A 20,244-nucleotide genomic window follows, 5' to 3' on the forward strand; every position below is an offset into this window, starting at 1 on the left:
GTTGTGGAATTGTTTTTGTTTTTTGTTTTTTTAACCACACAGGTCAAAGAGCTGCTTTCGTTTCGTTCATCTTGGGTCATCTGTTCTTTTTGTCCTTGGAAAGTTCACATGAATCATAAATAATGAGCTGAGCCCACCGGGTCTCCCAACGCGGTTATTACTGCACATAGCCAGAGTCCACATTGCCATCTAGTGGGCGCGGTGTAATAGCTGATGCAGTAGCTTGACTGTGATATTCTCAAGTTGATTCTTAATGTAATTTTTGCAGAATAGAGCACAATGTGTCAATTTCAGCTCACTGAACAGATAACTACAGTAGTTGCTTTAGCTTTGAAGTTAAGATGTGAGTTTAGAAATGTTCTAATCCGTTGCTACTGAACAACCTTGTTGCTTCAATGATATATGTTTTCACTTTCTCCTTATTCTCCAGATAAAAACACAATGTCAAAACAGGTCTGATTCATATGTTTCGCAACAGGAGAGACGTGCATAAAACCTTGTGAAGTGAAGTATAACCTGACGATTGAGATGCATCAGGCTTTGTATAGATGGGAGCGAACAAGAGCGTTGGACAAAAACTTGCTAAGGAGTTACGTGAAGAGGGATTCGTCATGGTTTGGCTTGACAGATAATCGTAAGTGGGTGTGTTGTAAAGCATGTGGTGAGGATGGGTTTGCCGAATGGGGCTGTCCTCATGCTTTGGGGTCAGATCAACACATAACTTCAGAGAAGCTTCAGTCTTGTTCTTTTGGTCACAGGCCAAGTTCCCTACCACGGACCATAAAACTGAGCAGTAAATCAAGAACTGTACCACTTACTCCACAGCATCTTCTCATTGCAGAAGACGCAGTTATCTCATTCCTTGCCACACTTTGTTGGAGGGACAGCAAAATTCAGATACAACGAGAAGAGGACACCACAGAGCCAACATCTCCTAAAAAACTTTGTTCATCTGTTTCACTTGTTTTCCAAGCTGTCGGTGTGTCACTGTTGAAGCTAGAAAGAAACTACGCAAATTTGGCAGCACCAAAAGCACTCTTTGCTCCATCACGTATGATAGTGAAACAGGAGCATCTTTCTTTCATAGTGGAGTAATGACAAGGAGAGCGGACGTGAAATGTCATCACCAGAGACCAGAGATTAGGGACAAGAGGGTGCAAGGAGCCTGAGCAGATAGCAGTGGGAGAGAGAGTGACAGAGAGAGAATGTGTTGCAGTAAGAGGGGTCTATATTGGCCATGTGAATCCGCAGTGAAGCATTCTGGGGCTTCTTGTTACAGTCCTTATAAGGGCCCCGGCCCCTGTGTCTCCCAGTGGCTCTTCTATTCTTAGGCTGTCTGTCCCTCACCCTCAGCAACCCTGCAGGCAAGAAACTCCTCTCTAATTTTGATTCATTTAAGTACATTTTTATATTTTTTTCATGCCTCTATGGTGAGATATTTTCCATTGCAGACGCTCCCTCCTTCATCTGTGTATCCGAATGTATGTTTGTCTATGTGTACCTTCGTTCGTGTGTGTCACAGAGGTTCAGCAGCACCTGACCCACCCACTACCGCCACCAACACCACCCCAGGGTGTTTGTCCTGAGTGCTGGGCACAGACGGGTAGAGCAGAAGCTGTTGGAGGAGGTTTGGAAAAGGGGAAGCAAAGGGAGGATAAGGGCTGAAGAGGAGAATCCACACAGCCGGACGAGTGTTTAAGCAAAGATGAGCACGTACACAGTAACTCTGAATGGCCCGGCTCCATGGGGCTTCAGGCTACAGGGAGGAAAGGACTTCAACATGCCACTCACCATCTCCAGGGTAAGTCGCCCAGGGGTGCTGGCATTCAGCAAACAAGAAGATCTTTGTTATACCGATTTTCCAATTATTGTCACTTAAAATGTTGCAGTAGTGGTGGGAAGCCTCTCTGAAGTCAAAACATGTACTCATTAGGCTCCATGTATAATATTGTCAACACAAAGTCCAACTTCCCGCTCACATAATCAACAATCGATGCTTGCAACTTTGTTACCTGATGTGACCGTGACCATATACATGTGTAAGACGCATGTGATTTCTTTATGTCCGCGTGTCCGTGTGTCCGTGTGTGCATGATGTGTGTACGAGTGGCAGTTATGTAATGCGGCTGTATGTGTTAATGACAGGGAGGCATGAACGTAATCCCTAGAGAGAATTCCAGAATAGAACAGGAGCAGAGAGATTGGAATAGGTGCTCTTGAGAACATGTCAAGCTGGTTTGTCAAGAACATGTCAAGCTTTTTTAATTTTTCTTTTTTTTTTTTTTTGCTTTAAGAAACTGTATCCTGTGCCCAATATTTCCAAAGTTGAATACCAGAAATGTTTTCTACTAAACGTTTATGCTTCCAATGTTGTTCCAGCACAGCTTTAGTTTTATATATACATACATATATAAGCATAAATATAGTAAATAAAAGATTCTATATTTTACTTAATATTGTCTATCAACAAGGTTTTGATGCAAGAAAGTTCTAAGATGAATATGAACAATACCTATATATGGTTCTACACTTAACTGCTTGTTTGTTGAACTTGAAAATAAAAAAAAGTTTTGTTGCTAGTGTTGCGGAGACTCTCTCTGAGGCAAGCCTGCTGGTGTATTTACAGCATTTTCTTTAAATAGCATCAGGGAAGAGGTAGATGGATAAACAGGGACGGAATGGTCCAGGAAAGGCTTGTGTTACCTTCACTAAGCTTTATTTCGCATCTCAGGTCCAACGGAATCGTAGGGAATTGTGTTTTGAGTTAACTCATTTCCACAAAGTTCTTGCGCACCAACACACAAATAAGCTCAAAAGGAAACACGAGTCTGTGACAGAAGAAGGAACAGACTTCATTTATCACTGTTATATTCCTATTTTTTCATGTTACTTTCTTCGCCTTTTGGAAAACAAGGTGTGTAGCGAAATGCTAAATTGGCACAGGCTCACCGTCAAATATGTAAACTTAATGGTGTTTTGGCTCTTAAAATGGCTGTTGATGCCCTTTTTTCTATTCAAGCTTTTAGTATTTATTCACTTTTTTAATCACAGAAATGACAATTTTGCAATTGACAATTAAAAAGCCAAACATATTCCCCAGACAATATGAGTCACTGGTCTGGTCTAATGACACTATTATGCTATCAAACTGTGCATGATTTGACTTCTGAGGCGGCTCATTAAAAGGCCATCATCCAGAAATTATTGAGGAAATAATACTGTTTTGATCAGGAAAGCCTCTTTGCATTGAACCACCTGTTTTTTCATGACAGATCACATTAGAGCATTTTCAGAAAACCGTCAGTTTCACGCCAGACCCACTCAGGAAAAAGTCTTCAGTGCAGATCACAACAGAAAAGAATGGCATAGCAAGACTTTCTGGTGATCCTGTTCACCTTCCCATCAGCTCAGGTACAGGGTGTGGAGTCATCTCTATAGCATCACCAGTCTTAGAAATCAGGCAGAAAATGATATCTGTCGAACTATAGAAGTGGAGATTCATTCATTTTCTGCCACTCATCCCTGTTAGTGGGACCCTTTCCTGCATACAACATATGGCAAGTGGTGGGTTGCCAGCTAATGACAGGCCACGTACAGACAGACAACCACATACACTTCTCTGCCGTCTCTGTCAAAGAGGTTGCAAGACTGTCATCATTTGTCTGTCAGCAAGATGGTCCAAAAACAGAAACGGTGATGTTGAGTCAAGGAGCAGATCTTTGTCATTTGGATCCACTCAATCTACTTTTGTTTGACCTTATCGTGTACACTGCCCCCTTGCGTCAGATCCTTCTTATTGCGAGCAACAGTATTTCAAATGCTAAACAGTATCCTATTGGGTATACACTAAATAGCAATATGCCTGTATACGAGCAGTTTGGCGGAGGTCTGCACTCTTTAGGTGAAGAATTCCAAATCATTCCACTGGCAAGTTCCTCAACAGATTTTGAAATAATGAGACTATTGGTGTAAGAACCCATCACTTATTATTTTGCTGTTCGATGTTCACCAGCCCAACAATGATTATTTATTTTTACAGCCTGATTTCCGCATTGTCATTTGACGTGTTATGCCTTTCATGTGCCTTTCCGTGGACATGAAGGCCTTGGCTTGATATATGGGGGCGCTGTTTCAGATTGACGTAACTTGGAGGCTTGAATTTCAGCCGACATCCCCCCCCACACTGAGGTGGGGTTCTGTCAAAGAAGTCAAACCTTAAGACATGCCACTCGATTGTATGACTTTTATTTACCTATGATGACTTTTTATAGAAATATTGACATAAATTTTTTATATATTAGGTGGTATTATGGCTTTCAGCACGCAAATTTATTAACCAAACTGATTGGTATTTGTGACACATTTAGGACAAAGACATGTTTGTAAAAAAAAAACATTGATGTAGACGTTGGCCAAGCGTCTGCACGGCGAGACAGTCAGCAGCAGGTGGGTGTGTGTGTGTTTTGTGGTTGTTTTTATGAGTGCGTTGGTGTGTGTACGTGTGGACGGAGGCTTTTTGGAGAGTCAATCACAGCGAGGCAGCAGGCATCAACAGAGTTGCTTATTTTTAACTCTTTAACGAGTTGACTGTAAGCCTAGACCAGATACTGTATGTCCCTGGCGGCGCTCGAACCTGCCCTCAGCACCGGAGTTTACCCACAATAAGTTAAAGCGAGTCACATTCAAGCATCATCACATCATAGTTCAGTGATATCACACAAAATATTGCTGGTTTAATCGTTGTATATAACAATTATAATATATTATGATTATTTACCTATATATAACATTTTTATTTACAGTGCTTTAGTTCTCTGTCGTGATATGAATCTCGTACTATTTGATATTTGGTATTGCATAGTCACATTTCCAGCAAGGTTTGTTGAAGAGACTGGCTTTTGTCAGAAGAGGGCAGTGTTGCTGGTGCTATGTTGCCAGCTGTCTGGACTGAAGTTCAGTGGAATGTATTTCAACGCAGGCGACATTTTGACTTATAAGAATTATAAGTCAGAGTCAGAAAACATACATGTCAATATACAATAAATGTACTGTACTTGAAAAACATGCTCTTTTCTCTACTTATTTAACTACAAAACTCTGCATTACCTTAGTTGATCTGCTCATGAGGCTAGTTCACATGCGGTCTTTTAAGGTTTTGAAAAAATCAAATTACTGCATTTTGTCATTACAGCCACATTAAACACGAGTAGAACTATGTTCAGGAAAGTACATTGGCAAGTACACGCTGCTCCATCACAAGTACAGCATGCAATATAATGAAGTTAAAAGTTTTTTTCAACTTTTTATTCATGAAACTTAAGCACTTATGTATAAAATATCTTGTTTTTGTATTAATGAGGGGCAGGTGACAAAAAGGATTTTCCAGTAAACCGTGGTGTGGTACATCGGTTATGCTTTCAGGGACAGTTGAATGAATTAAATTTAAGCTAACCTCTGACAAGCAGGTAGAAAATGATTTCACGTTGGATATAATTAGTGTTGTTATAAACCTCATCCTTTTCCTTTAAGCAACATCAATGTCCATTCCATCTATCCCACTTTTGCTGCAGCATTTATCAAAGTCATATATCAGTCGAAATAATAACTATGACACTCAATAAAGTACACAACAATTTCTTACGGAGGGGCTGCATATAGAGCAGAACTTTTTGGGTCATGTTTCACCAAACATGACCCAAATGTGTCAAACAGGTTTGTCAGTGTGTCACCTGAGGAATCTGCGTCAGCGGTGTGAGTGACCTGCCATCTTGACCTCTCTCCCATAGATAACCCCAGGCAGCAAGGCGGCGGGTGGGAGTCTGGCCCAAGGCGACATCATCTCAGCCATCGACGGGGTCAGCACCGAAGGGATGACACACCTGGAGGCCCAGAACAAGATCAAGTCAGCCACCAGCAAACTTGCCCTCACCATGCAGAAGTAAATGCACTTAACATTTTCAGTAAAGATACCAGCACGCAACTATTGATGGAAAAGCTGGAATAAACACAAAAAAGTGCAGTCTGGGTGAACTCTCACTGTTACCATTATCGGAAACTGGAGTTGAGAAGCTCAATAATAATAATAATGATAATAAAGGTGAGCGGTTCCTGTCCAAATATAAACATAAAAAACCTTTCACAACTGTATTGCAATAACTGCAAAAAAGAAATCTTTACAGGAATATTATATACCATATTTATACTTGAACCATAAAGTAAGCAAACGTATAGTCAATGAATAAGTATGCTATATTAGACTTTTATTAATGTCAGTTTGCAGCCCAGCTAACACATAAACACATTATGGTTTCAGATCAAGACGCCCAGCACCAGTTCCTACAGCGACGCCAAGAATGGATTCCCCCATGCCGGTCATCCCTCACCAGAAGGTAATGAATTGAGCTTTGGTCTGTAACGTTGATACAGAGCTAAAGCTATTCCCTGTTGCCATTCCTTGGAGAAAATTGTGGCCATGAGAGGATCTGATTTTCTTCATCATTTCTTCTCCATTACGGAAAGGAGAGCTGTGGAATCTCTGAGGATGAACAAAATTACTTCCACAAGAGTTCAACCTCTCCAAGCTCCAACATTAGGGCTTCAGTCAAACCCCCTTCAACTCCTCCAGTTTCATCGAGTCACCAGGGCCAGTACAATTCCCCCATTGGCCTTTACTCGAGGGAAACTGTGAGAGAGATGATGCTGATGCAGGGCAAGTTAGGAGAAGGGTCCACCTTGGGACTCTCATCAGTGGGGTACGTCTGCAACGTCAACTGTACTAATGCAACTGTCAGAATAATTCAAATAAACCTCGCCGTGAAGCACCTTAAGTTGATTCTGAAAAAGAATACTCAGAACTTCCTGCAGCTTTTATACCAAGTGAGGCTATTTCTGTAGCAAACACACCAGTATACCGGGCCGTCCTCCAGGTACCAGAGAGCAGCGGACCTATGGCTTAAGGTCGCCCCCCTACAAAACCGCCAATCCGAATTTGATTCAAATGTTAAAAACATCATAATAATTTACTCAATGCAGATGTATGCAGAATATGTACAAAATGTCTCCAGAGTTTGACATTTCAACCACTGATCTAAAATCATCATCATATTAATAACTGAAACACATCTTTGAAAATGCGTTTCTTAACTCTCAAAGACACCATATGGATAAAAACCTTGTACAGATCCTAGTGTCAGTCATTCTAATAATGATCCAGTGTGGGGAAGTTTGAGCCACTGCACAGTCGCGATTAGTCAGGTGTCACACAACACACGCCGCCGGACCACTCAGGAGAGCCTGGCAGCTGCTGGTCACCGTCATGGAATGTTCCACTCCGTATCGACCTCACCCACTCTGAACCCCTCGATGTACCCTCACCAACTTCCACCATCACGTGTGCCAAGCAGCACGTCCCACTCCACATACTGTCTCCCTTAACACAACCCGGATCTAGCGGGGCCATTCCTGTTTGGCCCCTGTCAGCCGCTCCCTCCCCCTGCTTTCACGTGACGGAGACACCCCTGCTGCTGTTGTCAGTCAACACCGATGATGCAAAGGAAGCTGGAAATGTCCAGCTGATGATGAATGAAGTTAAACTTGGCATCCAGCTAAAGCTGGAACGTTTCCCCTAGCAAACGCCATTGTCATGTCTAAGACACCTCCCGAAATTAACCCCACCTTGTCTTTCCTTCAACTCTGTTTCAGGTTATTGCAAACACAGCAGCAAAGTCAGTACCGACACATTATCTGATAAGTAATGAGCATGACGTGTAACTGAGATTGTATTGGAGTGAGAATGTTTGGGTTAGTGAAGTTAGAAAATTAATATTTAATTCAGCCATCCTGCTGATATGTTTGCATTCCCATGACGACAGTAATTTGTATATAGACTTGTATGTTTCTGCCATGAATGCAAACACAATGTATTTCATGAGTTTGTATTTACTAGTTCTTTAGTTTTGTTTCCTTTGTTTGTTTTTGCCTTGTTTGTCTCATGAGTGGCATGGTTCATGTCTTTGTTATTTACAACTGGAAGGATTACTGCACCACAACTGGCATTGTCTCTCTTGCAGTGTTTTAAATGCAAATGTTGTCAGTTTGTTCGCTGATCAGCCATAATATTACGACCAACTTCCTTACATTGTTTAGGTTTTGCCTCACGCAGCTAAATGGAATGGAAATAAAAGTATAGAAGTGAAATGCAGAAAGGTTCGTCTTCTGCTGTACAGCACAACTGGACCACAGAGGAATGGATGAAGGTGAAACACCAGATGAAGACTTCCTTGACCTTCGACATGCAGCACTCACCACAGACTAGAAAAAGCCTTGACAAGTCAGATAACTGGTTATAATATTATCACAGATTATTTATGGATCATCAGCCTCCCTGTTTTCTAGTGCCATTATGGCTGCCTGGTCCTCCCAGCGTATTGCGTCGTGCCTCTTCTTTTATCGCTGCATGTTGTGCTTCAGATCTCACTCCCTTTTTATACTGGCTAACCACTGACCTCCCCTTCACCTCCTTCACTTGGCAGTATGGAGTACACCCCCAGCTTCAACCCCATCGCTCTGAAAGACTCGGCCCTGTCCACCCACAAGCCCATTGAGGTCAGAGGTCCAGGGGGCAAGGCCACCATCGTCCATGCCCAATACAACACGCCCATTAGCATGTACTCACAGGACGCCATAATGGATGCTATTGCGGGCCAGTCACAGGCCAAGGGTCATGACAGGTAAGGTTAAGCACCCTAAAAAAGCCCCTTCAGCTGGTTGTACTGGCAGTTAGTCTCAACTAAATAGAGTCAGCTGTATACTGTGGTCTGCTGAGATGCCGAGGCTGTTCTTCGCTGTGTATGTCCCTGTCATTGCTCTCCTCTGTGCTTTTCATCCACTTTCCTTTGCTCATTCCATCCACAAACCTTCAACCACACCTTTGCCGCCCTCCACTCATCCCTCCCCTATCCTACCACCCTGACTGTGACCTCAGCGAGGAGGCCGGCTCCCCATTGGCGTAAGTACAGCGCCGCTCCTCGTCCTGCCATCACTCGAGTCAAGGCTTCGAAAACCGCTTGCGCACTGCTTCATACATCTTCAAACGTGTGCTCCTTGAAGCTTTGTCTGGGTTTGTTGTACACATGACTGTGTTGGATACTTAGCAACTCTACTTCACTAAAATTACTCCATATGATGCTAGATGCTAAACACCATGTAATGATGGCGCAGTCATATGCTCCTCATATTCTTCAAAAGTGGTGAACACTCACACCAAGCTGACCTGCTGTACTTTTGAGAGAAAAATAGGGTAGGATCAAGAAAAAAAAAGAACCTTGACCACATGACTAAAAGATAAGGGAGCAAGTTGATTGGTTGGAATTAAAAAGAAAATATTAGTATTAACCAATATATATATATATATATATATATATATATATATATATATATATATATATATATATATATATATATATATAAACAATAATGTGTCAGAAGGTATCTATATTGTAATTATTATTATTTATGGTGAAAAGTTATCAATTAGCAAAAATAAAAACAAAATAATAGCAGTACAGTGTCAATATAAAAATAAATAAATAAATAAATAAACATTATGTGCAGAGATTGATTTTGGATACCAAAATACAAACTGTATTAAAATAAATTAAATTAAAGAGAGTATTAATGGGTAAAATATTTGTATTGTACTTATGAATCTGGCTTCATATTGCAAAATACAAAATAAATGACAAAAAAATTAAATAACTGGAAATAGGCAGTCTACAAAAAATAACTTTTTTTTCCAAAAATACTAAAACATAGAAGAAATGTCTCGTACCATTCTTACCAAATGTGTGGTTCTGTTTATTGACAAAAAGAAGCCAATAGAATCTCAAAATGAGATTTTATTGGAATGGGAATGTTCTGAGTATTTTCATCTGCAGGTTTCTAAATCGCACCCAACTCACTCTTCTAACATCATTTAATCTCTCCTGGAGAAAACACTTGATCTGATGTTGTGACAGCTCACCAATCAGGTTCTGTTGACCAGCTGGACACACCAGAAAAGCGGATGCTATCAGGGCCCTAACTTCCTGTCTGCTCTGCAGTGTTCTGCCCATCAAGGACCCTGTGGTGGACTGCGCCTCTCCTGTGTACCAGGCTGTGATCAGGCCGGGTGAGACCACCCAGGACATGTCTGAGTGGGCACGCCGCGCTGCCAATCTACAGTCCAAAAGCTTCAGGATTCTGGCCCACATCACCGGCACCGAATACCGTAAGTACAATTCCAAAGAAGGTATTTTAGTCTGACATGCTATTTTCTATTCTAATGTGTTTAATTCCTAATTTCATTGTCTGTGCAGTGCAAGATCCAGATGAGGAAGCCCTGCAGAGGTCGAGGTGAGAGCTGAAACTGAGGTTATCGACGTGCATGTAGAAGCATATGGGAAAATGTTTTAGCCCAGCAGTTTAATCCAAATTTGGTTGATGAAAAAATTCAAACAAGAGAAGCATATTTCATTTTAAGTAGTGAGACCCCATCAGTACGTTCACTTCTTTCATTTCCTCCTTTCTTGTCTCTCCCAACTACTAACTGGACCGTCTGCAGCCACTGACAGGAGTGTTTACTCTGTCCACGATATCGCAATTGTGCCACAGCAGAATGAACAGAGTGAACCCTCTTGTCAGTCACCTCAGAGTCAGTCGTCTAGCGAGCACAAGCTCAGCTGAACAAGTTAGTAGGACCCATGGGGAGCAACACAAGACACTGCATCTTTGTGGAAGTAAAGCAAGATAGAAGCATGAATGGAAAACCAAATGTCAAAGCTCCGGTGTGAGAATATTTTTGCCCTCAAACCTAATGTACAAGGTGAGGACAAAGTGGACAAGCCAATTTGTTCTAATGGACTTTGTATTGTACTCACTGTATTTTTTAAGAAGTTTTTTAAAAAAACATTTCAACTACAATGTTGAAATTCTGATGAGAAATAAAAACATTTTATTATTTTCATAGATTATTCATGACGTTAATGTTTAATTTATCACAAAATAATGTTGACAATGATATTGTTTATCTGCAATCATTGGTGGGACAATTAATCGACCTGCAAAATGTGTTGTCGTGACAGCCCTAGTTGTAGTACTCCATCAGTCTACAGACCACTTCTTTAGGGCCTCAGTCTCATCTCATTCTCAAATGCGTTTTTGCTCGGCTCTGTCTGGGACTGGGGGGACATGGGATGTCTATTAAAGACCGGTCGAGACCAAGAGAGAAAACACCAGTACAGCAGCTGTCTTCTCGGTCTCACACACTGAATGACCATGCGCCCTTTTCACAGCGGATGAAGACGCAATTATTACCTTGCTGAAACGAAACTGTGCATTTATGCAAAAACAAACTGGGCAGAAGATAGATTCTGGCTATTTTGTCAGTTTTGTTGAGTTTTTTTCTCTTATCAAGGATCTTAATATGGTGTCTGAAGACTGGTGCTGTTTGTGTCAGCTGACATGATAGGTTACCCTGATGATCATATTTATAAATATATAAAAAGTCAGTCAGCTAACCGTTCCTAATGCTTTCAACAGATCTGTGATGACTGAGTCATTACTTTTAAATGTCCTTATTTTGACCTTCAGGGAAAAGTTTGAGTCAGAGGTTAGAGGTCCTCGCTTTGCCAAGCTGAAGAACTGGCATCACGGGCTGTCAGCACAGATCCTCAACATCCAGGAGTAAGAGACCTGGAAGGGACGAGGACATGGACAAAAGGAACGGCGCGAAGAGGAAGAGAGGATAAATGGCGGGAGGAGAGAGCGGAGCACCGTAGTTTAGAATGTGAGACATTAAGTGTTTATTGTGTTGAGTGTGCCGAGGCTTTATATGTTCATATGCTTTTTACCTGTCTACTGTACCTGTCTGCTGCTCAGACCTGATCTCACATTTATTTTCCTCTTTGTTTGAGTTCTATCTCAGAAATGAAAGAGAAATTGTGTAAAAAAAAAAAATAAGATGAAATGGATCTGAGTGAAATGTAGAAATGATCGTGTCCCCAACATTGAAATCACATACGAGTTGTAACTTCTGCCAGAAGGACAAAGATGTAACTACAGGCACAACTATGTACAAAACAAATGCACTCAAACTGAACTTATGTTAATGTGAATAAATGTTTTCTTTAAACTACAAAACTCGGCCTGCTCTTTCTGACATTACTGTCTTGCACTGTAACGCTTGCTATTGTTGTCATTCGTTACTCCTACTATAACCCTTGAAGAGCACATCTCCTGAATGGTAAAAGTTGGTTTAAAACAAGGTGAGTTTTATGCATATATTTGGATGCAAAAACGAATGCATTTGTATGGAAGACAGCACCACGCACGCTCTAGATTTATACAGTCCCACAAGTTGTTGAAATTCATGCTTGATTCTGAGACAGGCGTTTTCTAGAGTCATGAGGCCCAAATGTTAGGTTCATGCAGTTTAGACGGACCAATCCAGGAACAAGGATGTGGGCATTGTGAAGTCGAATGCCACTTACCACTTCATTAATTGACCAAAATAAATACATTAATACGTAACTAATAAGTCAACCCAAGTGTGACACAGAAGCAGAAGAGTCACAGAAGCATAAATACTAGTTCACGATCTCTATTGAATTGTCATGAAGGTTGAAAGCGGCCCTGTCGGACACTGTGGCACCTAACACCATTAAAAGAGTGAATTGAATAAAAAGTGAGTTAAACTATTTCATTGCAGGTCAAACTCAACTATGTGTCTGAAGTGTACAAAGGATATAGTAAAAGCAACATTTCCGAAAACAACAGAATGTTATCAATAACACCTTCCTTCCACGAATTAATCTAAAAAATGCGTAAAAATCATCGACAGAACACCTGACTAGACGTGTAAGGGATGGTACCTTTTTTAAAAATACCATGTCCAGATATGAGAGTCTCATAAACTGTAACAGAACGTTTACAGTGAACGCGTCGTTCTAGTGACAACAAATAAACAACAAATAATGTAACAAAGCGTAACCAATAAAGCAATGGCAACGCGTATAATGATAGCAAAAAATTGCAATGTGAAGAATTTTGAAGCGCTGCTACTCACAACTGCCAAAGAATTCCCAAGATTTCTCATGACGTAACCGCGACGTTTCCTCGCCATTAATCCGGCTCAGGTGTTTGACGTCATCTCCAGGAGCGCGTTGTTTTAGCCTGTTTTCAGTTCATTTACGAGATTTTTAACCTCTGCACTCGTTCATTCATTGACAGTCTAGGTACGTGTTTATTGAAGCTTGTTAAAACGGGGAAATCGTTTTTATCGTTGCTGGGATTAACGATTTTTTTTTAATTTTATTTTATTATTTTTTTCTTTTTTGCAGTTTTATTGTGCTACCCATTGCCAATGTGATTTTTTTTTTTTTAGGATAATGATGCATTTTATTGTTATCGATTGCTGTTGTTGTTTTTTTTTATGAATTTTAATAAATATATCCAGCTCTTTTGTGATTGACAAAACGAGGTTTTACTGTACCTGTAATCCTACATTCAACGTAGTTGTGCTAGGACATTCCATAGATAGCCTCAAGGATTTCTGCAAGCATGATATTTTTTTTCTCTTATAGTTGTCATCATTTTATTTATTTTTTTTTACGTCTGCGGTGATGTGTAGGTATTTTTTGTATTATTTATTCTCTATTTTCATTCAATAAATGTATATTTCCCCCAGCGACTGCTCTTTGTGCTCAGGCAGAAAGAGCATCCTATTCAGTATGATCTTATAATGAAGAGTTTCAACTTCAGCTGTGAGCTCTGCTTACATAACAGCTTTGTGCAACCTGCATGTGTGTGTATGTCGGCCACATCTGCGGGAGAGGATGATCTACTGTACTGCTCTTCCACACACCACGGATGTATCACTCTGTCACATGAAAAGCTGCTCAGTGATCTCAGGGAGGGGGAGGGCACGCTCTCCAGCACGGATGATGATGGTGGTAGGAGTCATCGGCGGAGAGGAAGCGGGCTGGTTAAAGGGGCGGGGCTGCAGCTTTTTGAAATTGCTGCAGCATCCCACGTCTCTCCTTCTATCCTCACCAGCTGTTTCCTCCCCCTCCTCCCTCTGCTCTCAGTCTTGCTGCCGTCGTCCTGCTGTGTCGTCCTCTCAGTCCTCTGCTGGACCGGCTCACTTCATCCCTCCTGCCACACTCACTCAGTCGGAGCAGCCTTCTCTTCAGCCAGGATGGATGTATTGATGAAGGGTTTCTCCATGGCCAAGGAGGGGGTGGTGGCCGCCGCCGAGAAGACCAAAGCTGGCATGGAGGAGGCGGCCGCCAAGACCAAGGAGGGGGTGATGTATGTCGGTAAGTAGCTGTTGAGATCATGGACTAGCAAGCTCTTATAGGGTGATGGTCGTGCAGGTGGAGTACTGACAGTGACCAGGGTCGTTTCAAAAGTTGCAGATGATGATGTTACAGCACTGAAGCTCACAATATATGAGCTATCTCGGGATTAAACTAAATGATTCATTAGTGGGGCACGCGGAGGAGCCTCCGCTAGCTTCACAGACTGCGTCACATCTCAAGGTTACCCTGAGCCAGAGTCGTAGGCCTCCTGCAGGAGGAGGGAGGTCAAGCAGGCTAGATCTCACAGCCCGGACTCACCGGCATCTATGTGACTAGAATTAGGGGAATAAAAGTGCATTTGTTTTACAAAAAGGAAAGGAGAGGGAGGGGAAGTGGACCACTTGAGCACTGCAGTAGTTTAAACCCCCTCCTCTTCCTCCTCCCTCCAACCCTCCCTCCATCCCATCCTGGCGTGGTTGCAGCTGCAGGATTTGACCACTCGGATGACTAAACATCTTTTAAGCTGTTCCCCACGTTGAGAGTACATAAAAGAGAGCTTGATAAAAACTAATCCTATTAGCAGCAGAGCACGACTGTGTATTACAACATGGCCGATTGGAGAAATAAGGACGAGGACGAGTGGGTGGTGTAGGAATTCACCATGCAGAATTCACAAGTTGTTGACTGGTAAATGGATTCAAGTGAGCCTTTCAACTGAAATATTTTTGCTAATTCACAAATTTGAGGCAACCCTCACAAAAAACACCTTCAAATCCAAAGTCAATGTGTCTGTGCAGTTTCTTAATGTGAGCACACAAATGAAGCATCTTCATTCACATTGTGAACGTGCAATAAAAGAGGAACGATGAAAATTCCTAGCGTCAGAATGATGTTTATTTATTTATATCTAAGTTGTTTGAGTAAAATGTTTTATGCTAGTCAATGTCTTCGACTGTGGTGCATATAAGATTGAATTGAGCTGATTTATTGCCACAAATGTGTAATAACGTGATCATAATTTGAAATTCTGAAACAAGTTTTCACTTCGGGTTAAAAGCACTGGTCTACGCTTCTGATTCATCAATGAACGGCCTTGATGATTGACTTCCATTGCAGAACGTTTGGCAATGAGCCGAACAATGTAATGCTCTCAGCTCATGTTTGAGAATATTGATCATTGGACAGCAAACGTACAGGCTCCGTTTAGGAGCTTACTAACTGAGGAATAGTGCTACTGTGACTGTATACAAGTGTCTGAGTCGGTGTATGACTAGATATGGATCTTTGAATTGTAAGTGTTTGCCTCTGGTTCAGAGATCCATGGCATCCTACAGACCACATACTTACAAACAGCATCTCAACGTGTGATGCTTTCTGGAGTCTGATACAAATTCAGCTCAGTATTTTGGGCTGAAATAGCTGCCCCTGCGTAGAATGTAACAGTTACGTAAATGGTTTCAAAAATCACTGATGTGAATGAGTGATCTGTACTGTGTTCTAATGTGTAATATCAATTTACAACCGGAGGATTATCCACCGTGCAGTAGTGTCATCCACACAAACCTCATTCAATCATTAAAAAATAAGTCACATCAATAGTTAAAGCCGTTTCCATGGAGACTATTAATTCTGCATGAAGATGAAGAGACTGGATAGGCACGGTAGCGTGACACTGGTGAAGCGCCACCTGCTGGCAAAGAACCAAAGTAGCTGTGTCATTGTGAATGTGGGTGACAACAGTGAAGAGGATGACGTCATGAGGAGCCACATTGAGGACAGGAAAGAGCAATGGTCTTTAGTCTCTTTCTTTTATTTATCTACAACGCAGTCCAAACTGAAAGAGTAAAATGTGATATTGAGGCACAGGTTTAATCATATTTAATAATAATATATGATGAATATATGATGTAATTATATTTTTCTTCTTAAATTCCAGGCAATAAGACAAAAGAGGGCGTTGTGTCATCAGTAAACACAGGTAAGAAGCTACTTCTGTGTGTGTTTGTCTCTTGTGTGGCTCATCGCCTGTGTCCATCAGTGGCCAACAGGACTGTGGATCAGGCAAACATTGTGGGAGATACAGCGGTGGCCGGAGCCAACGAAGTATCACAGGCAACCGTGGAGGGGGTGGAGAACGTTGCTGCGTCCACCGGACTCATGGGCCAGGTCAGTCAGCTCTTCTGGGCAGATCACAGCTCAGATAGGGCCGTGAAACCGTCTTAATGTTGATTTCATTTGGATGTTGACACAGTTGCTTGGCTACATGTGATTGGGAAATGGGAAAAGTATGTTCCTGTTTTTGAAATATAAATTAGTAAGTGTAAAAAAAAATGTAGCATTTATAAATTTGATACATTTTACATGTTTCACCTCACTCACATCAATGAGACCACAATAAATCAACATTTTCTCAAAATGGATTCACAGTTGAAGCATTTGAATTTAAAAAATACAATATAGCTTCCTGCTTTGTTTGTTTTTTCAGTACATATGTTTATGTACTGAAAGCATTCACCTCCTCTTGTTTTTCTTCTCTATAAAAATTGTCTTTTTGACGCCCCCCTGCTACAGGAGGAGCCTGTAAATGAGGTGCTTATTGTGCATCACAGCCACTGACTGGGCCGCTTGGTTTGCAGCGTCAGAATGTCCTGCATGTTAGATGCATCCGCTTACTAAAACTATTAACTAACACCTTTGTTGAAGACGCTCTCTGATCTGACACGGAATGTCTCATGGAATATAAAAATAAAAAGATGTGATTAAAATGTGATCCGGTAGGTTGTGACTCTTTTGGTCATAAAATTTGTGGATATAATGTCATCAATAATTTGATTTTGATTGTGTTTTTAATATAAAACTGAATAATCTAGATTTAAAGAGCCTAAATTCACATATATATGTGTGTGTGGTCAGGTCTTGCATGTGTGTGAACAAATAGTTAGGCTCACATTGTGATTTTGTTTGCTTAGTGTTGAAGGCCTTCTAGTACAGACAGCCACAAAAAGAGCCTAGGATTGTGAATGAATACAGTTGTAGCAGTATCACATGTATCTTTATTTTAGAAAATAAAAGTAGCAAAGTTGGACTTAAATGAAAGTCATACCACTTTGATGCTGCTATCACCAGTGTACAAATGTCAGTACAGAGACACATAATGACAAAAACCAGTGTGTACTGTCTGTCTCTGGTTTGCCATTTTAATGAAATGAATGCCTGCTGTCCCGCTCCTGCTAACAAGCCTCCTACCCTCACCATGCCAACCCTCCCTCAGCATTCCATGGGAACTGTTCACTGGTGCGCTGCATCAACAGCGTAACACTAATTCGCTAACGGGCGCCATCTGGTGGTCAAGTCAAGCATGACACTTTTAAAGCCGCATCACTATCCCAGCCCTGCTTGTGCCCCTTCTGTGTGTTTGTGTGACTCACTGTGTTCTCTCGCCCTGCAGGGAGAGTATGGAGGGATGGAGCAAGGCGGCGAAGGAGGAGAGGTCTGTGTCACTGTTCTTCCTTAGTTTGTCTTCCATCCTGAGTCCGCTTAATACGTCCAGATTCATTCGGACTCAGCTAAATGTTCACTTTTCTTCGGGTTATTAAAGAATATTCCCTTCTTTAATATTCTACTCTATTGTATTCTGATTCTATAATCTTCACTTTTTTCCTATGATACAATACGAGATACGCGACATGGAGAATTAGGTGTCCCAGTCCCTGTAAAAGGTGTTTTAAAAAATCTATTGAGAAACCTGTCGATAGAGGTTAATAATAATAGTCTTATAATTGATTAATTGAACTTAATCGTAAGCATCTTTTCAGACTTTTGACCACTTCTGTGGCCATCTAACCTCTCTTCTGACAACCTCAGCTGGCTACCCAGATGCCATGAAGGCTTCTAAACTTACATATTAAAACAAGATAAATCATTTTTGCTCAGTGGTGATAATGGACTTTGGGATGTTTCTATTTAAACAAGGAAGTTTGGTGACTCACTCGAGTGGTGAAAAGGTTAGGTTCATGAGAGAGTGACCCAAGTCTAGATCCCCAAACCTAAGCAGAAGATAACATGCAACTTAGGCAAACAGTTTTTTGCTGAGCGTGTTTTCCCAGATGAAAATGAGTCATTGAAACAATGTTTTGACTATTTAAACCTGTCTGGTTCAGGCCCTGGGTTGGTTCTTCTCACGACCATTTTCAATGTTTCTGCTTCGTTGGAGCCAACTCACAAACAAGTGTTTGACTTACGACTTGGACCGGGACCTGTTATGAGCTTCCTATGTTGCTTTAACCTTGTGTTTTGAAAGGTTGTTCAACTCAGTTTCCTCTCCTCCAGGGTTACTAGCTGCCATCAGAACCCGCCATCATCATCATCATCATCTTCAGTCATCTGCCGCAGCTCCTGTCTTCTTCGCTGTTCAACGCACCAGAACATATTTTTTTGTGACTATCAAAACTAAAACGGACTCTACCGGATGCTGCACCCCCACTTCCTGTCACACCCCCCTAACTTCCCCGCAGCCTGTAGCTTCTTCCTCCACTGCTGCCTGTCTTCTGCTCCTGAGTGTTCGTGTCGTCCTGAGATAACCCCAGTGTTGTTACTGCCCCACACCGTCATCCTGCACATGAATGACACACACACACACAGACACGAAGCATCAATACCAGCAGAGACACACCAGCACCAGTGTGTGGCCAAAGATGCGCGTGTGGACCTCGGACACATGAAGCGAGTGCATGTTTAAAATATTTAAAAAAAAAAAAAAAAAAAAGTGAGGGTGAAGCAAAAATGAGATTAAGACACGCCTGTTGTTCGCACAGTAGTAGGTTTGCCACTCTAGACTGCATGAACAATTAGTTGGGTGTTGTGTATCCATAGAGTAGCAGCTGATTGTGTGTAGCTTTGTACGGCTTTGCTGTGTCCTGTTGCAAAAGATAGCCAGCAAGTTGGATTGCTTAGTTCAGCTAGATGTTAAGAGGGCGGGGAAGACGTGTGTTGCAAGATCACACGCGACCAGAAGACTATTCGATCAACGTCTTTAATAATGATCAGAATATCAAGAGCTAAACCAGGATACACAGACGACTTTCCCCATTCAGACCAAAAATAATGACACATGATGTCTTAACTTTTGTTTTGAAACTTTAGGGAGATTTTTAAAAAGAACGCAGGAGACACTAAGCAATCCCACTCAAGAGTAGAAGCTCATCTAAGATTCACAGGATCTAAGTGGACGTTAAGTGATATGAGAACAGTATTCTGAATACAGGAAATGTCCCATCTTTTTTCCCTTTTCAGTTGGGCTCTGTGCAATAATAAGAAATACAAAATAGAAGTACCAAACTCCGAAGGAAGCGCAAGTAAGTCAGTGTTGTTATTGTGGCTTTACAGTATTGGTGTGCTCGCCTTGCATGGCATAGGGATGTCGATGCAGTTAGCTGAGTCAAGCAAAGATGAGCTCCAAGTGTTTATTATGGGATGTCTGTGCTTCACGCTTCGTATCACCGGCTGAGTTGGTATTTCTTTAGTCACACACTGTTGCTGCTGCCTGTGAAGTGTGCGTGTGTCTGGCGGCGCTCGTGGTTGCGTGTGTATGTGTGTGAGTGTTTGTGTGTTGACTTTGAACAGGATTAGCCAGCAAAGTGTACGTGTGTTGGTTTCTGGAGCAGAATTGTGTGTTTTTACTTTCAAGGCCAATGGAACCTGATGACTGCATGTTGCCTTACCAAGCAATCCAACTCACACACAGTTGTATTTATTCTCCCGCTCCCTCACAGAACACACACACACACACAAATAACAAAACATGTTTCAGTTGAAGCAAAGTCGCTGATTTTATAAACTATAGCAGTGTAATTAAAAGGTTTGGTTGAAAGTCGGTCTTTGTGGTGTGGTATTTTTTATGCATAAATGT

General features: G+C 41.6%; 2 protein-coding genes and 1 long non-coding RNA gene across 6 annotated transcripts in view; 2 read left to right on the forward strand and 1 right to left on the reverse strand.

The window, feature by feature from the left end:
• Positions 1 to 5,871, reverse strand: part of LOC128752427 (uncharacterized) — a 16,320-nt gene extending 10,449 nt beyond the window's left edge. For both annotated transcript variants that reach the window (XR_008413668.1, XR_008413667.1), the window contains exon 1: positions 5,730 to 5,871. This is a non-coding gene — a long non-coding RNA (uncharacterized LOC128752427). The remainder of the gene's footprint in view (positions 1 to 5,729) is intronic.
• Positions 1,322 to 12,155, forward strand: ldb3b (LIM domain binding 3b). Of its 2 annotated transcripts, XM_053853628.1 has the most exons (10): positions 1,322 to 1,430; positions 1,523 to 1,801; positions 5,787 to 5,938; positions 6,314 to 6,389; positions 7,702 to 7,724; positions 8,532 to 8,729; positions 8,984 to 9,007; positions 10,101 to 10,267; positions 10,356 to 10,392; positions 11,629 to 12,155. In XM_053853628.1, exons 2-10 carry the CDS (start codon positions 1,706 to 1,708, stop codon positions 11,723 to 11,725), a joined length of 870 nt encoding a protein of 289 aa, XP_053709603.1. In that variant the 5' UTR covers positions 1,322 to 1,430; positions 1,523 to 1,705; the 3' UTR covers positions 11,726 to 12,155. The 2 variants fall into 2 exon arrangements, with proteins under 2 accessions (XP_053709603.1, XP_053709604.1); XM_053853629.1 differs by lacking the exon at positions 8,984 to 9,007.
• A 1,906-nt stretch (positions 12,156 to 14,061) lies between these two features.
• On the forward strand, positions 14,062 to 20,208 carry sncgb (synuclein, gamma b (breast cancer-specific protein 1)). Of its 2 annotated transcripts, XM_053870250.1 has the most exons (6): positions 14,062 to 14,354; positions 16,273 to 16,314; positions 16,375 to 16,502; positions 16,908 to 16,925; positions 17,785 to 17,826; positions 18,666 to 20,208. In XM_053870250.1, exons 1-6 carry the CDS (start codon positions 14,234 to 14,236, stop codon positions 18,672 to 18,674), a joined length of 360 nt encoding a protein of 119 aa, XP_053726225.1. In that variant the 5' UTR covers positions 14,062 to 14,233; the 3' UTR covers positions 18,675 to 20,208. The 2 variants fall into 2 exon arrangements, with proteins under 2 accessions (XP_053726225.1, XP_053726235.1); XM_053870260.1 differs by lacking the exon at positions 16,908 to 16,925 and having other exon boundaries at positions 14,067 to 14,354.
• The last annotated feature ends 36 nt before the right edge of the window (positions 20,209 to 20,244 follow it).

Source organism: Synchiropus splendidus, chromosome 1 (genome assembly GCF_027744825.2).
Source record: "Synchiropus splendidus isolate RoL2022-P1 chromosome 1, RoL_Sspl_1.0, whole genome shotgun sequence".
Classification (NCBI taxonomy): Eukaryota; Metazoa; Chordata; class Actinopteri; order Syngnathiformes; family Callionymidae; genus Synchiropus; species Synchiropus splendidus.

What these genes read in the sequence shown, in the direction of transcription:
- ldb3b (XM_053853628.1), top strand. Translation starts at nt 1,706, where the DNA reads ATGAGCACGTACACAGTAACTCTGAATGGCCCGGCTCCATGGGGCTTC. An exon ending in CTTGCCCTCACCATGCAGAA is followed by an intron (nt 5,939 to 6,313) that starts GTAAATGCACTT and finishes TTATGGTTTCAG; the next exon opens with ATCAAGACGCCCAGCACCAG. An exon ending in GAAGCCCTGCAGAGGTCGAG is followed by an intron (nt 10,393 to 11,628) that starts GTGAGAGCTGAA and finishes TTTGACCTTCAG; the next exon opens with GGAAAAGTTTGAGTCAGAGG.
- sncgb (XM_053870250.1), top strand. Translation starts at nt 14,234, where the DNA reads ATGGATGTATTGATGAAGGGTTTCTCCATGGCCAAGGAGGGGGTGGTG. An exon ending in GGAGGGGGTGATGTATGTCG is followed by an intron (nt 14,355 to 16,272) that starts GTAAGTAGCTGT and finishes CTTAAATTCCAG; the next exon opens with GCAATAAGACAAAAGAGGGC. An exon ending in TGTGTCATCAGTAAACACAG is followed by an intron (nt 16,315 to 16,374) that starts GTAAGAAGCTAC and finishes TGTGTCCATCAG; the next exon opens with TGGCCAACAGGACTGTGGAT.